The sequence below is a fragment of the Microcebus murinus genome, chromosome 4 (assembly GCF_040939455.1).
Source record: "Microcebus murinus isolate Inina chromosome 4, M.murinus_Inina_mat1.0, whole genome shotgun sequence".
Classification (NCBI taxonomy): domain Eukaryota; kingdom Metazoa; phylum Chordata; class Mammalia; order Primates; family Cheirogaleidae; genus Microcebus; species Microcebus murinus.
The window spans coordinates 59,547,559-59,562,205 of record NC_134107.1 but is presented as its reverse complement, the minus strand read 5'-3'; the positions used below and the strand labels follow the sequence as shown (position 1 = coordinate 59,562,205).

Genomic DNA, 14,647 nt, shown 5'->3' with positions numbered 1-14,647 from the left:
TTAGTTCATATGAACTCTGCTCCACTTTTGTCTTCAATGTTTTCACCTGAAAACATCTTATTATCTCTGAGATCAGTCCCTAAGGATGTTCATTCTGGGCTGATATATTAGACAAAACCTGGCATACCATTAGTGATCACCACCCCTCCCCTAACCAAACCACGTGGTGCAGGGGTATAGTAATCCATGAGAAAATAGTGGTAATCTAAGGGTGAGTGGCAGCCAGACCTGAGTTTGACACTCCAGAGCCATTAATTTTCTGTGCAAAATAACTCTGCAGGTGAGTCATTACCCATGCCTCAGTGCACTCTGACTTCCCCAGACACCACCCTGCCAGCTTGATCAATCAATACATTTTCTAGGGTCTGATTAATATCAGCATTACTTTCTTATTATCGGGATCCCCTCCCATACTCCTTCTGTTGACCCAAAGAGGTAAAGATTCCATCCATTTTTGTTCTAGCAAAGCTGGGCTTCTTACCCATCTACAATTTGAGATGACTTGCAGCCAAAAACTTCTTAGGGACCCAAAGAAACAGCACTGGATTAGAAGTTAGAAATTATATTAATAGTCTCAGCTATACTGTGGACTTAGCATGCAACAACATTTGCTCATTCACTTATTCATTCAACATTTATCAGGTACCTACTTTAGGCCAAATACACTATAGGGTAGGTGCAAATAGACAAAATGAAAATACAGCTGCCTACCCACATAATGTTCTAGTGAGGAAGGTAGGTGCGCAAATTATTTATTACATTGCAATGTGTATAGCACAATCGGCTGTATGGGTTACAAAGAAGGAAGGGATTGACACCTGGGAAAGGTTTTCATTCCTCATTCCACAGATGAGGAAAACCAAGATTATTATCAAATTAGGGAGATGTGAAATACTCAGAAGAGGAAAAGCACCAGGCATGATGGTGCATACTTATAGCCCCAACTATTCGGGAGGCTGAGGCAGGAGGATCACTTGAGTCCAGGAGTTCAAGGCCAACCTGGGAAATGTAGCTAGATTCCCACATCTCTAAAAAAAATTTTTTAAAAAGAAAGAAAAAAGCAAAAGCAGTGGGGTCTCACAAGGGGTAGAAAATCTAGGTCCCAGTCTCAGTACCACACTTAGAGGCTGTTGACCTATAAGCAAGGCATTCATTCATTCAAGGCATACATATTATAGAACACGTTCTTACATTTAGGAAAATGAAAGAAAAAAATAAGTATAATTAATAAAATAAAATATAATTTTAAAATTTAAAAAAAAAGGGGAATTAGCTGGAGGAAGGCAGAGGGGAAAAAAAATAAAAAATAAAATAAAATGAAAAAATAAAAATAAAAAAAAAAGGCATTCAGTAGAACATTTTAGGCCCTATTATATACCAGACACTGTGTGCGGGGCTTCCATTTCCTCATCTATTGCATCTTCCAGGATTATCTCATAATATTGTGAAGATCAAATGAAAGTTTATTAACTTCAGAATAATATCAATACTCTTTCTTGCATCATTTTTCACACCTTACAAAATACTCCTACTCACATTATCTTCTATAATCTTTATAACAATTACATGTGGTCATCTGCATTTTACAGATAGGAAACTAAAGCACAGAGAAGTTAAATAACCTGCCCAAGGTTACATAGCTAGCAAGAGACAGAACTCAGGTGTGCTGCAAATCCCATAGCTTTCCTTAATAATGTATTAACTAACACTTCAATTCAGATTGAAGCAAGGATGGTCACAAGACTTAGGAGCTCAGAAATAGGAGTTCAGAAAATAAATAGGCAAGCCAGGCGTGGTGGCTCACGCCTGTAATTCTAGCACTCTGGGAGGCCAAGGCAGGTGGATCGTTTGAGCTCAGGAGTTCGAGACCAGCCTGAGCAAGAGCAAGACCTCGTCTCTACTAAAAATAGAAAAGAAATTACTTGGACAGCTAAAAATATATAGAAAAAATTAGCTGGGTATGGTGGTGCATACCTGTAGTCCTAGCTACTTGGGAGGCTGAGGCAGGAGGATTGCTTGAGCCCAGGAGTTTGAGGTTGCTATGAGGTAGGCTGATGCCACAGCACTCTAGCCTGGGCAATACAGTTAGACTCTGTCTCAAAAATTAATCAATTAATTTAATTAAAATAAAATTATTTTTTGAGACTATTTTTTTTACAGAGTTCCTAAGTAAACAGCAGGATAAGAGCTACAGCCTCTAATCCTAGCACTCTGAGAGGCTGAGGCAGGTGGATTGCTTGAGGTCAGGAGTTCGAAACCAGCCTGAGCAAGAGCGAGACCGGGTCTCTACTATAAATAGAAAGAAATTAATTGGCCAACTAATATATATAGAAAAAGTAGCTGAGCATTGCAGCGCATGCCTGTAGTCCCAGTTACTTGGGAGGCTGAGGCAGTAGGATTGCTTGAGCCCAGGAGTCTGAGGTTGCTGTGAGTTAGGCTGATGCCATGGCACTCACTCTAACCTGGGCAACAAAGCAAGACTCTGTCTCAAAAAAAAAAAAAAAAAAAGAGCTACAGCCTCGACCACATCTCAAGAGCAGAGTCATAGCTCCTGAGATACCAACTCTTGGGCTTTGATATCCTGCTGCTTTTGTTATCAGTCGACAGCCACTGCTATTTCTTTTGCTCTTCATCCCCCTTAAAATCAGCAAGCCTCTTGGCCTCAGGACTGGCACCCTCTTCTCTTTCTTTGGGATGCTACACTGTGTCCCTGCTCTCTTTTCTCCCTCTTTTCCCCTTCTCTCTCTCCTTCTAAGTAGATAAAATAAACTTTTTCACTTTTATATGTCCTAATCTCTGCATTAGAAATCTTTCTCTCCCAGTGCCGAGAGCACCTAATGAGCTTTCCATCCTAATAAGCAGGCCTGTGAATAGCTACTACACTCCAGCCTGGGCAACAAACATAGTAAGACCCTGTCTCTAAAAAAAAGAAAAGAAACAGGCACTTGAGCCAGAGTGGTCAGAAAGGTTTTATAGAAGAGATCCAAGGTGGCCCTTGACGGATGGAGCATTTGGAGAGGTAGTGAGACAGGGAGGGCACTCCAAGTGAGAAGGCATCACAAGATTAAGGATCAGCAATTCAGCATTTGGGAAATAATGAAGAGGTTAGGAGGCCAAAGCAGGAGGGCTGAATGGAAGAGTAAAGTCAGTAACAAAGGAGTCTGGAAGGGAACAATGGCATCAGATTTAGAGAGGCCCTACATGCCCTTGTATCTTTAGATGCTGGCCTTAATGACAGATTTCCATGGGCTGTTTTGAAATATAGAATGGTTGGAAATAGTATTCCTTGAAAAGGGATTGTTCCCTTTCAGCATTCCTCAGAATCAAGGCAAACAGAGCACGAGAGTGAAGTCACCAATGTGACCATCTTTAACAACAGAATTTTGAAACTTTATGATTTTTTTTTAAAGGAGGGTAGAGACAGAGATTACAGACTGCAACTTGGTGCAGCCATGCCCTCCCTAATTAGTCTTTTTTTTTTTTTTTTTGAGACAAGGTCTCACTCTGTCCCCCAATCTAGAGTGCAGTGGTGTCAGCATACCTCACTGCAACCTCAAACTCCTGAGCTCAAGCAATCCTCCTGCCTCAGCCTCCTGAGTAACTGGGACTTACAGGCGTGAGCCACCACACCCTGTTAATTTTTCTATTTTTAGTAGAGACAGGTCCTCGCTCTTGTTCAGGCTAGTTTGCTCAGGCTAGTTTGGAACTCCTGGCCTCGAGCAATCCTCCCACCTCAGCCTCCCAAAGTGCTAGGATTACAGGCATGAACCACACTGCACCCAGCCTGAAACTTTATGATTTTTTTCTTATTATTCTTACACTAGACATGACCAAATTATCACAGATTGGCTAAGGTGACCAAGTCAGTCATTTCATAAAGGATGAATAGAGGCTTGGGCCCTTAGACACTCAGGGACAGCCCCAAGGTAACTACAGGTAGATCCATGAGGCGTAACCACCAAGATGACCTATGCATCATGGAGATACAGGCACCATAATTAATGCCTAACATAAAATATTAATATAAACTGCTAAAATGAGTCATTAATCAATCTAAGCAGCATGATACAACTGAAAAGAGCACAACTGAAATTTGTTAAATCTGTTAATGGAACAGGGAAGGCCAAGGAATGGATTTAAGGTCATTCATATGGTTTTATGACAGTCACTTAAATAAGGTCTTGGAAATAAAAACGTAGTGTACTATTACCCTTTCGTTATCACCAGGTAGCTTCACACCCTAATCAGTTCAGCAAGTCAAAACTGTATGCTTAGAAAAAATTCTGGAAATTGATGACTAAATGCAAAACTAAAATGATCTGACCAAGGTCACACACTTTATCGCGGTATCCTGCTGTCGTGATTCCCACTGAGGAGCGCTCCCCGTTCCTGGCACTGGGTGGAGAGCGTTGCAAGTAGTGGTGACGTGGTACGGGTCAGCGCGGTCGAGTCCTTCTGGGTCAAAGAAGAGTCGGCGCGCAGCCTCCTCGCTATGCGGCGCCGCATGGGCTGCTGGGAAGGGCCTTGCTCTCCCGTTGTCTCATACCCGGATGTCTACGCGCCGCTACCTTCCAGCTCTTGCTCTCCTGACGGTCTCCCCCGCGCGCCATGTGCATGGAATCTTCCTTACCTTTTCCAGGGTTCCGCTCATCCTTTGCTGCTGCAGCCTCTCACTGTGCAAACCGAAGGTCCGCCGCACCAGCCGCGATCCCTGGGGGTCTGAAAACACTGAAGGAACGGCCTTGATCTGGTCCTGTAACGATATCCGGCCGAGACACTCTCTACTCCCACAGCACCTTGGTTCCGGCAGCTGCTGAGACTCAGCGGCCAGAAATTACCCTAGACTCCGCCCTAACTCTAGTGTCACCTTCACTGCTATTTCTCTAGACAAAATTAATTCCCATCTCTGTGGTTTCTCAGTACTTTGCACACAATTCCGGCATGTCATCTATCATACTATGTAGTATTTGTTACTATCTCTGACCCATACAAGTTCTTCAAACACTGAAATCTCACCTGGCTAATTTATTCCAGTGTCTAGCACAGGCCGTGGAGATCTGATTTCTAAGCTCGGTTTAAGAATTAATTGACCCTAAGTGAACCTTTCTGACATTCAGTTGCCTCATAATTGAGAATAACTATGTTTTATTGAGTGGCCACTATGTGCAATGTATTATGCTCAGTGTATCCCTTAATTTATTCCTCTCGACAATCTTGTTAGGGAGGTATTATCTCTTGATTTTACACATAAGGATATTGAGGAATCAAAAGGTTAAGGAACTTGTCCGGGATCGTCAACTGAGTCAGAGCCAAGTTTCTTTTTCTTTCTTTCTTTTTTTTTTTTTTTTTTTTGAGACAGTGTCTTGCTTTGTTGCCCAGGCTAGAGTGAGTGCTGTGACCTCAGCCTAGCTCACAGCAACCTCAAACTCCTGGGCTTAAGCAATCCTTCTGCCTTAGCCTCCTGAGTAGCTGGGACTACAGGCATGCGCCACCATGCCCGGCTAATTTTTTCTATATATATTAGTTGGCCAATTAATTTATTTCTATTTATAGTAGAGACGGGTCTCGCTCTTGCTCAGGCTGGTTTTGAACTCCTGACCTCGAGCAATCCTCCCCACCCCCCCAGAGTGCTAGGATTACAGGCGTGAGCCACCGTGCCCGTCCAGAGCTAAGTTTCAAACTCAGTCTTGTTTATGCACGGCATTTTCCCTCTGACACCTGTTCTCACATGAGATAATGTCACTGCATGCATCTACTTACTTTATACACATTGTTACTGTTCTTGGCAAGGAAAAGGTGTAAAAACCTGTAGATACGGGCCAAGTATGATGGCTCACACCTATATTCCTAGCACTCTGGGAGACTGATCTGGGAGGATTGCTTGAAATCAGGAGTTTGAGACCAGCCTGGGCAAGAGTGAGACCCTGTCTCTACTATAAATAGAAGGAAATTAGCTGGACAACTAAAAATAGAAGAAAAAAAATTAGCCTGGCGTGGTGGCACATGCCTGTAGTCCCAGCTATTCTGGAGGCTGAGGCAGGAGGATTGCTTAAGCCCACGAGTTTGAGGTTGCTGTGTGAGTTAGACCACAGAACTCTAGCCAGGGCAACAGAGTGAGACTCTGCCTCAAAAAAAAAAAAAAAAGAAAAAAGAAAAGGTTTTATCCATCCTTCCCATGATGAAATTCTGTGGAGCCACCAACAGCTATATAAGTAAATCTCTTTCTGGCAAAGGTAGCCGTTCTTCCCTCTGGGGAAGAGTTGCTAGGAGATAATGATGGTTAATTTTATATGTCACCTTGACTGGGAAATGGAGTGCCTAGATATTTGGTCAAACATTATTTTGAGTGTTTTTGTGAAGGATGTGTTTTTGGATGAGATTAGCATTTAAATCAGTGACTGGGTAAAGCAGATTGCCCTCCCTAATGTGGGTGGTCCTCATGTAATCCGCTGAAGTCCCAAAAAGAACAAAAAGACTAACCCTCCCCCAAGTAAGAGAGAATTCTTTGTGCCTGACTGACTTTGGTTTTTTGTTTGGTTTTTGTGTTTCCTTTTCTTTTTCTTTTCTTTTCTTTTCTTTTCTTTTCTTTTCTTTTCTTTTCTTTTCCTTTCCTTTCCTTTCCTTTCTTTTCCTTTCTTTTTCTTTTCTTTTCTTTTCATACAGGGTCTCACTCTGTCACCTGGCTCGAGTGTAGTGGATCAATCATAGCTTACTGCAACCTCAAACTCCTGAGCTCAAGCAATCCTCCCTCAGCCTCCCTGAGTAGCTATGACTACTGGCACCTGCCACCACACTCAGCTAATATATGTGTGTGTGTGTATTTTTTAATAGAGACAAGGTCTTACTATTGCCCAGGTTGATCTTGAATTCCTGGGCTCAAGCAATCCTCCTGTCTCAGCCTCCTAACTAGGATTATATGTGTGAGCCACTGCCCCTAGCCAGCCTGACTGCCTTTGAGCTTCAAAATTAGTTTTGTCCTGTCTTCCAACTTTAACTGGTACATCAGTTCTTCCTGGGTCTTGAGCCTGCCAGCCTTTAGACTAGAAATATACCATCAACTCTTCTCGTGCTTTTTAGGCCTCTGGACTGAGACTGGAACTATACTGTCGGCTCTCCTGGGTCTCCAGCTTGCCAATTCACTCTGCAATCTTGGGGCTTCTCAACTTCCAGAATCACGTGAGCCAATTCCTTATAATAAATCTCTCTTGCCTTCTCTCTCCCTCTCTCTCACTCATGTGTATATATGAGAGAGCTATGCACTACATAACGACATTTCAGTCAGTGACAGACTTCATATATAGTGGTCCCATAAGATTATAATACCATATTTTCACTGTACTTTCTCTATGTTTAGATATATAACTACTTAGCATTATGGTATAATCACCTACAGTATTCAATATAGTAATATGCTGTACAGGTTTGTGGCCTGGAAGCAATAGGTTATATCATATAGCCTAGTTGTGTAGTAGTTTCTATCGCATACATTCATGTAAGTACACTCTATGATGTTCTCACAACAAAATCACCTAATTACACATTTCTCAGAACATATCCCCATAGTTAAGTGATGCATGACTGTATATATACACACCCCCTAAATTGGTTTGGTTTCTCTGGAGAACCCTAACTAATATAGAGACCATCTAAAGAGACAAGTTCACAGTTAAATGATGCACTGAGCATAATGCATTACATATACTGGTCATTCAATACAATGTAGTTATCCTCAATTATTAAAAGTTCATTTAGGGCCAATCATTCTTTTTTTTTAAATTTTAAATAATGAGATAATATCCAAGTACTAACCAGGCCCAACCCTGCTTAGCTTCCGAGATTGGGCGTGTTCACGGTGGTATGGCCATAGACCTGCCACTCGGGTCAATCATTCTTAAATTGAGGTTAGAAGTTAGATCTTCATGTCCCGTGCTAGATATTGGAAATAATTAATCAGACAGGATCTCAGTCCTTAAGGAACTCAACCAAATATGGGTTAGAGGGCTGGGTGCAGTGGCTCATGCGTTGAAAGGCCCAGGTGGGAGGATTGCTTGAGGTCAGGGGTTTGAAACCAGCCTGAGCAACATAGTGAGACCCCATCTCTACAAAAAATTTTAGAAATTACCCAGACATGGTGGTGTACACCTATAGTCCTAGCTATTTAGGAGGCTAAGGCAAGAGGATTGATTGAGCCCATGAGTTTGAGACTGCAGTGAGCTATATAATTGGACCACTGCACTCTAACCTGAGCAAGAGTGAGACCTTGTCTCAAAAAAAAAAAAAAAAAAAGCTATTGAGATTTTAGAAGTGAAATTTCAAATAGGAAAAGAAATAAATATCTATCCAGAAGTACTTAGTATGTATCAGATCAGGTCTTTTCGAATGTATGGGCTAGTCCAATCCTCCCAATAATCCTGTGAGGCTGAGGATCATGACATCCATTTCATAGATGAGGAACAGAGACAAGAAGAAGGTACCTAGTTAATACATAGTCATGATATAAATGGTAAGCTGTCTCATTTCAGTGCCTGTGCTCCTTTTGTTCCATAGGTCTGTTGGTATAGGTTTGCAACAGGGCAGATTGGCTAGGTCAGAGTCTTTCCTTGCCTAGTCCAGGTGAAATGCAAATCCCTCTTTGTGTTGTTCATAGACTCTGTGGAGTAGGGGAGGTGAAGTGAAAAGGAAAAGTTAGGAAGGAAGGGGACAGTTGTTTGTATGAAGGTACAAGGATTCCCAAGATAACTAGGATATCTTAAAATATCAGGAATCCAGAACCAAAAGGGAGGTGAAATCAACATATAGAGATGTAAATGCACCTTTTCAATATCCATGAATGTGTTGAGATGGGTGTTATTGTTGCCAAGATCTGCTGATGATGTTATGTGTTGTAAAGGAATATGAGTTTACTGGGCTTCCCCTTTTATATAGATGTAACCAGAAGTCTTTGCATATCCATCATTCTGTGGCTTCTCTGACTTACTTTGTCTCCAGCCTCTAAAAACCAAGACCTCCCTTGGGGAAATCAAGACAGCTCAACACAGGCCACTTTCCAGATCCCAAGGCTCTTGCATTTTTACTTCATCCTTCTGTAGACTCTGAGGTCTCCAAGGTCAAGGATATACTTTATTCATCTTTGTATCTCCAGCGTCTAGTCTGGGCCCTGGCCTATGGTAATATGCATCTGGCAAACTGAATTGAAAGCTTCCTCTTTTTCTTTATCCTTTCTCCTACCTATAACCCATCTCTATAATTATATTTCTTGTGTGCATCTTCACAAACGGCATAGTAGACACAGTGGAATGGGAGAATGTGCATAGAACAGGGCTCATATTGATTCCTGTCTCTGCCATTTATTCACTGTGTGGTTTTGAAAAAGAGAGTCGTGACAGAGACTTCCAAGTTTGGCTGAAATGTAGATATAGAGAAAAAAAATGGTGAAAAAGAGATTAGAAAGGCAGGATAGAGTCAAATTATAAAATGCTAGGCCAAAGGTTTGACCAATCACCAGACAGTGAAAGAATAGGATAGTTTAGGAGATAAAGGAGGCAGAGAGTCAAGTCAGAAGACTAAGGTAGTAATTTCAGTGAGAAGGAGGAGGGCTTAAGTTAAGGCACTGATAGAGATGGAGAGGAATCAATGTGAGAGATGTTAAATGGATAGAATGGGCAGGCTTCAGTGACTGATTAGATGTGAGCAGTAAAGGACATTCTGAGTTGAAGTTTGAGATGGGTACTGAGCATCAGTCTACAACCAGGTAGCAGATAAGCCAATTTCCTATCTCCCAGACATGTGACCTGCTTCTGCTCCTCTTTTTATTGCCTGGAAGCTCCTTTGGTCATCAATCTAGAGCAGGAAATAGACTGAGGCTCACCAAATACCTTCTACCTCCCTAGTGGGAGAGATAGAAGGAAAGGGCTAGATTATTTGGATGCCACCTGTAAAATACTGCCTAAAGTAAATACTTAAGGCCTAATTTGGGTGGCTTTGCCCTTCATGATGAGTGGATATTAGAAGAAAGCAGCTATTGGAATAGGGCTAAGGAAGACAGAGCCAAATAGAAATTCACAGGCATTGGGTGGTGCCTTCTCTGTACTTGCACAGCTCATTTCTCATGCCCTTAACACAGTGTATTGTAACTACTTGTTTGCTTGTGTATTTTCTCCACAGATCTCTACTAAATCCACTAGAGCACTTTTAGAGGAATATTCTGCATTTTTCTTTGTATCCTCAGCATTTGGTGCAGGTCATAGGAGGTCATGAGGCTCCACACATACTGAATAAAATAATGAATGTGTGAATATTAAAAAGTTCCTAGATGCAAATATGGACTTTAGATTTTCCTAAGATCTTGCATCATAAAAAAAGCATTGAGGTACTTTGCCTTTCTGGTTTTATTTTTACAAGCCAGCCTTCTTTAAAAAATTTTTTTTTAAAAACTGCTCTAGTTCTCAGCACAACCACATCAGAGAACACCTTAGGGAACAAGGGAATAAAAGGAGGCCCTTTAGAAGTCTATGTTTGATCTCAGGTTAAACTTCTTTTAAAGTAATAATTCCATGGTCACCTATTATAAAAAGTTTCCCAGTGGTGCCAAACTGTTCTCATTTATGGCTTAAGTGAAAATATATACTTTAAGGTACCTCAAACTGAAAACTATTTTAGCTTCAGGAGGACTTTTCTGCTTCTATTTTTTGGCATGGTTTTGGTACAAAGAAAATCATACTTAAAAAGAAAAAAATATATAAGGCCAGGGGTGGAGGAGGGCTGGCTACCTAGGAAAAAACAGAAAGAGATGGTCCTGACTCCCCAGCCTTTACTTTACCAGGAATTTTCTGCTTGTGCAGGGCTGAGCTGAGTAGGGATTACCTAACCCTGGAGAGAGGGCAAAAGGATGATGAAAGAGTCTGCAATAGGGAAGCGCAAGTGGTTAGTAAGATCACAGAAGCCCATAAGAAGGAAGGGAGAGGGTACAAAGAATGACTCACCAGGCAGCTAGGTGTGAAACTCAGGTAAGAATCTTTCTAGCAGCCCAAAACCTGTGTTCAGCATCCAGCACAGGGATACTGGGAGAGTAACTCCTGCACAGAGCTCCTCCAACATGAGGATACAGGGATACCTGGATACCTGAGAGGCTATCCTTGTCCACCTTCTTCTCACCCCTTTCAGGTTAGCCTGCTCTAGACCATTTCTTATAGCTTACACGTTACTCAACATAAGAAAACTTTTCTTATGGACTAGGAAGAATCCTTTGTGTTGTTTTCCAGGGCCCAGATGTCACACATGTACTAGAAAACAGAAACAAAAGAACCATAATTCCACCCTAGCAAACAACTTATAGCCTCTAGGGTAAATCTCCTGCCTAGCAGTCTGGGATTAGGAGACACGTGCAAATTTTATAAAATCATAATATGGAGACAGTTTTTGGAATAAATTCCTCAAAATATAGTAATAACTCCTTGGTCTTTTGACCTTTATTTCCAACTATATACTTATCTCTTCATTTGAATGCCCCCTCCTCTTCACCCCCACTTCTACTACACAAGGTCCACTTTCATCATTTCTCACCTGAACTATTATGCTGGCCTTATAATTGATCTACCAGCCTTCAGTCTCATTCCCATTCCAGTTTAGTCCCCAAAACAATCTTCCTGAAGCACATATTACAGATATTATGATTTAAAAAGAAAAACAGACCGGGCACAGTGGCTCACTCCTGTAATCTTAACATTTGGGGAGGCCAAGGCAGGAGAATCACCCGAGCCTAGAAGTTGACAGTTACAGTGAACTATGATTGTGCCACTGCACTCCAGCCTGAGTGACAGACCCTATCTCTAAAAAATAAAATAAAATGCACAACAAACACCCATCAGTAGCTAATCATAGCCCTCCAATATAACAATATACTCCTTACCTTGGTGTTTATAGCTCTCATGATCTATCTCCCATTTACAATTCTAATCACTCCTATTTGTGTATCCATTGCTCCTACTGCACTGATTAACTCTGTTCAACGCCTTTTCCTATTACCTTCCTTATAGACTTCATAATTTGTTTCATAGTTATTTGAAGATGTGTTTTGTCAGACCACCAGACCATGCTCCATTATTTTAGGATTCTTGTCTAATTCAACTCAGTGTTTTTCCCAGTGTCTTTTTAGCATCTAAACATTGTAGCACCAGAAAATATTTGTCGGTGAACATTAAGCTTACCGAAGAATACTGAGACCTTTGGCTCTGAGGTATTTTTTTTTTGAGACAGAGTCTCGCTCTGTTGTCTGGGCTAGAGTGCTGTGGCATCAGTCTAGCTCACAGCAACCTCAAACTCCTGGACTCAAGCGATCCTCCTGCCTTAGCCTCCCGGGTAGCTGGGACTATAGGCATGTGCCACCATGCCCTGCTAATTTTTTCCACTTTTAGTTGCTTGGCTAATTTCTTTCTATTTTTAGTAGAGATGAGGTCTCGCTCTTACTCAGGCTGGTCTCAAACTCCTGACCTTGAGCCATCCACCCTCCTTGGCCTCCCAGAGTGCTAGGATTATAGGCGTGAGCTGCCGCACCCACCTGGCTCTGAGGTTTTATATCAAAATAGAGATGGTTGTCATGATAGAGTACTATTTTAGCTTCTGAGAGCCTTTTCTTCAAAAACAAATGGGGGCATACTTAACTAAAATGCATTTGGAGAATACAGAAAAGTAAAAACAAAAAAATACCTTTACCACTCAAAGACAGCCAGTAGGTTAACATTTCATTGTATTTGTCTTTTCTCCATGTGTTTTAAAAATAGTTTTACTCAAACTCCTGGCCTCAAATGATCCTCCCTCCTCAGCCTCCCAAAATACAATTATAGGAGTGCACCACTGTGCCCAGCCTATTTTTCAGTTTTTATTATTAGTGTGGTTGAACGTTTTCCCTATGCTTTATTTTTTTATGAATGATTTTAAAGGACTTTTTTCCTCAAAATATTAATTAAGGGGGTACAAGTGTTTTTGTTACATGGATATCTTGTATAATGCTTAAGTCAGGGTTTTTGGTGTACCCATCACCAGAATAGGGTTTATCCCACATCTACCCTCTGACCCTCCCTCCTTCTTGGTTTCTTGTGTTCTTTATATTGCTTTGTGCTTGTATGTACCCATTTATTAGTTCCCACTTATTAATGAGTACATATGCTGTTTGGTTTTCCATTCTTGAGATACTTCACTTAGGATAATGGTCTCCAGTTCCCTCCACATAGTTCCCTCCATAGTTCATTCCTTTTTATGGCTGTGGGGGACTCCATTGTGTGTGTGTGTGTGTGTGTGTGTGTGTGTGTGTGTGTGTGTGTGTGTGTATGCCACATTTTCTATATCCACTCATGAATTGAAAGTTGATGTGGAATCAACCTAAGTTACATATGTGAATTGTGTTGCAATAAACATTTGAGTGCAGGTGTCTTTTTGATAAAATGACTTCATTTCCATTGGGTAGATACCCAGCACTGGGATTGCTGGATCGAATGGTAGGTCTGCATTTATTTCTTTGAGAAATCTCTGTACTGTTTTCCATAGAAGTAGCAGTCCCACAACAGTGTATAAGCATTCCTTTCTTTCTGCATTCATGCCAGCATCTATTGTTTTTTTTTTACCTTTTAATAATGGCCATTCTGCGGGTGGATTGCTCAAGGTCAGGAGTTCGAAACCACCCTGAGCAAGAGCGAGACCCCGTCTCTACTATAAATAGAAACAAATTAATTGGCCAATTAATATATATAGAAAAAATTAGCCGGGCATGGTGGCGCATGCCTGTAGTCCCAGCTACTCGGGAGGCTGAGGCAGGAGGATTGTTTGAGCCCAGGAGTTTGAGGTTGCTGTGAGCTAGGCTGACGCCATGGCACTCACTCTAGCCTGGGCAACAAAGCGAGACTCTGTCTCAAAAAAAAAACAATAATGGCCATTCTGATAGGGATAAGGTGGTATCTCATTGTACTTCTAATTTGCTTTTCCATGATGATTAGTGCTGTTGAGCAGTTTCTCATATGTGTTAGCCATTTTGTCCATCTTGTTTTTAAAAAACTTCTGTTCATGTCATTTGCCCACTTTTTGATGGGGTTGTTTTTTCTTGCTGATTTGTTTGACTTCTTTGTAGATTCTGGATATCAATTATTTGTTGAATGTATAGTTTTTTTTTTTTGTTTTTTTTTTGAGACAGAGTCTCACTTTGTTGCCCAGGCTAGAGTGAGTGCCGTGGCGTCAGCCTGGCTCACAGCAACCTCAATCTCCGGGGCTCAGCGATCCTTCTGCCTCAGCCTCCCGAGTAGCTGGGACTACAGGCATGCGCCACCATGCCCGGCTAATTTTTTATATATATATCAGTTGGCCAATTAATTTCTTTCTATTTATAGTAGAGACGGGGTCTCGCTCTTGCTCAGGCTGGTTTTGAACTCCTGACCTTGAGCAATCCGCCCGCCTCGGCCTCCCAAGAGCTAGGATTACAGGCGTGAGCCACAGCGCCCGGCCGAATGTATAGTTTTTTAATATTTTCTCCCATTCTGTAGGCCGTCTGTTCACTCTGTTGATTATTTCCTTTGCTGTGCAGAAGCCTTTTAACTTAATTAAGTCCTGTTTATTTATTTATTTTTGTTGTTGCTATATTTGCCTTTGGGGTCTTAGTCAT

The 14,647-nt window shown here is 41.5% G+C and overlaps 1 protein-coding gene across 1 annotated transcript in view; it reads right to left on the bottom strand.

Annotated features, from left to right (window-relative positions):
- Window positions 1-4,790, bottom strand: part of MRPL48 (mitochondrial ribosomal protein L48) — a 51,049-nt gene extending 46,259 nt beyond the window's left edge. The window contains exon 1 of the mRNA XM_012745114.3: window positions 4,631-4,790. Coding sequence (XP_012600568.1) covers window positions 4,631-4,651 — 21 coding nt within the window. The 5' untranslated portion in view covers window positions 4,652-4,790. The remainder of the gene's footprint in view (window positions 1-4,630) is intronic.
- Between the last annotated feature and the right edge of the window lie 9,857 nt (window positions 4,791-14,647).